Consider the following 4,428-nt stretch of genomic DNA (forward strand, 5'->3'; position numbering starts at 1 on the left):
GCGATCTCGGCTCACCGCAACCTCCGCCTCCTGGGTTCAGGCAATTCTCCTGCCTCAGCCTCCTGAGAAGCTGGGATTACAGGCACGCGTCACCATGACGAGCTAATTTTTTGTGGTTTTAGTAGAGACGGGGTTTCACCACGTTGACCAGATGGTCTTGATCTCTTGACCTCGTGATCCACCCGCCTCGGCCTCCCAAAGTGCTGGGATTACAGGCGTGAGCCACCGTGCCCGGCCCTACTGAATCTTTATATTTGATTGCAGGTCACCTGGATTCTTCAGGACTTCAGGAAGTACAGTTAGCTGGGATGTAAGTTCTGTTGCCAAATGAACCCCATGCAAAAGCCTTTCAGCACTAGTCATAGAGATTTTATCCTATACAGATTCTGCGGAGTACAAAACCTTTCTCTCTCTTTTGTTTTTTTCTGAGACAGAGCTTTGCTCTTGTTGCCCATGGTGGAGTGTAATGGCTTGATCTCAGCTTACTGCAACCTCTGCCTCCCAGGTTCAAGTGATTCTCGTGGCTCAGCCTCCTTAGTAGCTAGAATTACAGGCATGCACCACCAGGCTTGGCTAATTTTTTGTATTTTTAGTAAAGACAGGGTTTCTCCATGTTGGCCAGGCTGGTCTTGAACTCCTGACCTGAAGTGATCAGCCCGCCCCAGCCTCCCAAAGTGCTGGGATTACAGACATGAGCCACCATGCCTGACCTGAATTGCTTTAAATGCTCTAACCTGGCTGGGCGCTATGGCTCACGCCTGCAATCCCAGCACTTTGGGAGGCCAAAGCAGGCGGATCATGAGGTCATGAGTTGGAGACCATCCTGGCCAACATGGTGAAACCCCATCTCTACTAAAAATACAAAAATTAGCCGGGCGTGGTGGTGGGCACCTGTAGTTTCAGCTACTCAGGAGGCTGAGGCAGGAGAATTGTTTGAACCCAGGCGGAGGTTGCAGTGAGCCAAGTTTGTGCCACTGCACTCCAGCCTGGTGACAGAGCAAGACTTCATCTCCAAAAAATAAATAAATAAAAATAAAAAATAAATGCTCTAACCCAGATAGATAATGAAATCCAGGGAGGGAGGACAGAAATTAATTTTTTAAAAAAAATTAGCCCCAATACACTGTGCTGGAAAATTAGTAAATTGTAAATTGTATAAAACTTATTCATTTTTGGTACATGTTTATTTACATGGTTATGCAGGCAAAATGAGGGTCTTATGCCCAAGATGTCACTTGAGTCTTGATGTTTACCACAGAGAATACCCTATGTATTGTTGCTGGAAGAGACATGTCAACTAGGAAAAGGGCTCCTAGAACGAAATAAAGAAAAAGTTGGGATGTACCAATCCGCTGAAGAATAATCAAACCATATTTGGGGCTAACCTGACGGGCAGTTTGTTTTAATCTGCAGGGATCATCACCAGCACCCAATGAAAAGTAGCCCAGTGAGTAGCTTCTCTTTTTTGGGTTTGGGTTTGTTTTTCGGGTGGGAGGGAGAGGGTTTCCAATGCACCTGTGGCTTGAGGATGATGGACGTTCTCAGCAAACACTCTTTTTTAGGCACAGCTTCTTTGTAGCACTCCAAACGGTTTGGACCGTGGCCATAGAAAGAGAGATGCAATGTGTAGCTCATCTGCAAATAAAGAAAATGTGAGTGTTTAATGGAAACCTAGATATATTGACAGATTTATTTTTTTGAGTGAAGAAACTTGTTGGTGTCATTGTGAAACATAGAACTGTTTACATCTCGTGTGCTAGGCAAGCAAACTGTATTGCTATAGGGGAAAAAAATTCTTTGTTTTTGTTTTTTCTCATTAAAGTTTGGCCCTAAGACAGAGACCCAGCTCAGAGTCGTAGGTCATCGTTATTTCTCACGTTCGGTTGAAAAGTTTGAGGACAAAAATTATCCTCACTGTAGTGTAGGGATTTAAGAGTTTTTCAGTTGTTTGTTTTAATAGGTAGGGATAACTTGCATAACTTGTTCACAGATTTTTTTTTACCACTTTATATGCAAGTGTAGATTTATTAATTTCTTATTTCTCCCTTAGTCTAACTTTTAAGCCCTTACTCTGAGGAAGCCATGGTCCTTTTTATGCAAATCTTAGGCTATTCTTCACTTCCAAGTTAAAACTAGCCTCTCCAGAGCCACATAATCACTAAGGTAATTCTCTATCTAATCCTTTCAGCTAATCCCCTTTCCTAGACATCTTTTTTCTTCCCTGCCTCCCATCTCTTTACCCAGGTCATTACCCATAAAAGATAGCTACTGTTCTTTTCTTACATTGACTTAAGATATGCTCATATTTTTGGCTGTTCTAATCCATTTTTTCTTGATTTAATACTGTCCTTCTAATCTCCATTTATAATCATTATTTATTTGTTTATTTTTGAAACTGAGTCTTGCTCTCTCGCCCAGACTGGAGTGCAGTGGTGCAATCTCGGCTCACTACAACCTCTGCCTCCAGGATTCAAGCGATTCTCCTACGTCAGCCTGCCAAACAGCTGGGACTGTAGGCATGCACCAGCACAGCCTGGCTAACTTTTATATTTTTAGTAGAAACTGGTCTCAAACTCCTAACCTCAAGTTATCCACCTGCGTCAGCCTCTCAAAGGGCTGAGATTATGGGTGTGAACCACTGTACCAGGCCTATAATCACTTTTATTTTTGAGACAGTTTTGCTCTTATTGCCCATGCTGGAGTGCAGTGGCACAATCTCTGCACACTGTAACTTCTGCCTCCTAGGTTCAAGCGATTTTCCTGCCTCGGCCTCCCAGATAGCTGGGATTACAAGTGTGTGTCACTGTGCTCGGCTAATTTTTGTATTTTTAGTAGTGATAAAGTGTCACCAAGTTGGCCAGGCTGGTCTCGAACTCCTGACCTCTGGTGATCCACTTGCCTGGGCCTCCCAAAGTGCTGGGATTATAGGTGTGAGCTATCGTGTCCAGCCTATAATCACTTTTTAAATTCTCACTGTCACCTTCCCAGGCAGGCTACCTACCCCTACCCCATTCCTTTTACTTGTGACCATAAAATTAGTATCTTCCAAAGCAAATCTGCATGCCATACATAAAATGCACATTATAATTTGCATCTTCCAATGCAAAGTTATATAAGCTCAGGATGTAGGGTCAACTTTGATTACATGAAATGTGTTTTGTGAGGGTTATTCATGGCTTCATCAGATGAAATGTTTTTATCAGGGCCAACTGACACTTCTCTTCCCCAACTAATGCTGTTTTTCTTATGCAGGAAAACAGCACTTTGAGGCCATTGGAGTGGCATGCACCCAGGAACCTGAGATTTCAAAAGAGATCAGGGGAGCCTTATGTGTCTCCTTTATGTCTGCTGGTAAGTCATTGAACATCATTATTAAGGGTCAGTTGGAATGTTATAGGCTATAGGATGGCAGCTCTGAATTTATGAGCCTTTGAATTTTTCTAACTGGCATCATCAAGCCAAATTTAAGTGGGAAAAAGAGGGTTGGAGAAGTAAAGTTTGAACAGGAAAAGACAGGAGCTATATATCCTCTGATCTTCTTGTTTAAATGTAAGGGGGAAAAATATCTTGGGCTTTGATTTTCTTCTACTTTATTCTTTTTATATGAGACGGAGTCTCACTGTGTTGCCCAGGCTGGAGTGCAGTGGCATGATCTCAGCTCACTGAAACCTCTGCCTGCCTCAGCCTTCTGCGTAGCTGGGACTACAGGCACATGCTACTATGGCTGGCTAATTTTTTTTTTTTTTTTTGAGACGGAGTTTCACTCTTGTTGCCCAGGCTAGAGTGCAATGGTGTGATCTCGGTTTACCGCAACCTCTGCCTCCAGGTTTCAAGCAATTCTCCTGCCTCAGTCTCCCTAGTAGCTGAAATTACAGGCATGTACCACCATGCCTGGCTAATTTTGTACTTTTAGTAGAGACAGGATTTCTCCATGTTGGTCTCAAACTCCGACCTCAGTTGTTCCGCCCACCTTGGCCTCCCAAAGTGCTGGGATTAAAGGTGTGAGCCACCATGCTGGCCATTTTTTGTATTTTTAGTAGAGACAGGGTTTCACCATGTTGCTCAGGTTGGTCTCAATCTCCTGACCTCAAGTAGTCTGCCTGCCTCAGCCTCCCAAAGTGCTGGGATTACAGGTATGAGCCACCGCGCCCTGGCCTCTTCTACTTTATTCTTTAAGTATAAAGATTGCTTTTTTTTTGAGACGGAGTCTCACCTTGTTGCCCGGGCTGGAGTGCAATGGTGCCATCTTGGCTTACTGCAACCTCCGCCTCCCTGGTTCAAATGATTCTCTTGCCTCAGCCTTCTGAGTAGCTGGGATTACAGGCACCTGCCACCATGTTCAGCTATTTTTCTTGTGTTTTTAGTAGAGAGAGGGTTTCACCATGTTGGCCAGCCTAGTCTCAAACTCCTGACCTCGTGATACACCCA

The 4,428-nt window shown here is 43.9% G+C and overlaps 1 protein-coding gene across 2 annotated transcripts in view; it reads left to right on the forward strand.

Moving 5' to 3' along the window:
- The window catches only part of CDC25C (cell division cycle 25C), a 46,549-nt gene that overhangs the window by 4,593 nt on the left and 37,528 nt on the right, over window positions 1–4,428 (forward strand). Inside the window, exons 4-7 of one of the 2 annotated variants that reach the window (XM_017500930.2) lie at window positions 265–310; window positions 1,414–1,447; window positions 1,563–1,652; window positions 3,253–3,351. In XM_017500930.2, the coding sequence (XP_017356419.1) occupies window positions 265–310; window positions 1,414–1,447; window positions 1,563–1,652; window positions 3,253–3,351 (269 nt within the window). The remainder of the gene's footprint in view (window positions 1–264; window positions 311–1,413; window positions 1,448–1,562; window positions 1,653–3,252; window positions 3,352–4,428) is intronic. The other variant, XM_017500931.2, reaches the window with a different exon arrangement.

Source organism: Cebus imitator, unplaced genomic scaffold, assembly GCF_001604975.1.
Source record: "Cebus imitator isolate Cc_AM_T3 unplaced genomic scaffold, Cebus_imitator-1.0 Scaffold274, whole genome shotgun sequence".
Classification (NCBI taxonomy): Eukaryota; Metazoa; Chordata; class Mammalia; order Primates; family Cebidae; genus Cebus; species Cebus imitator.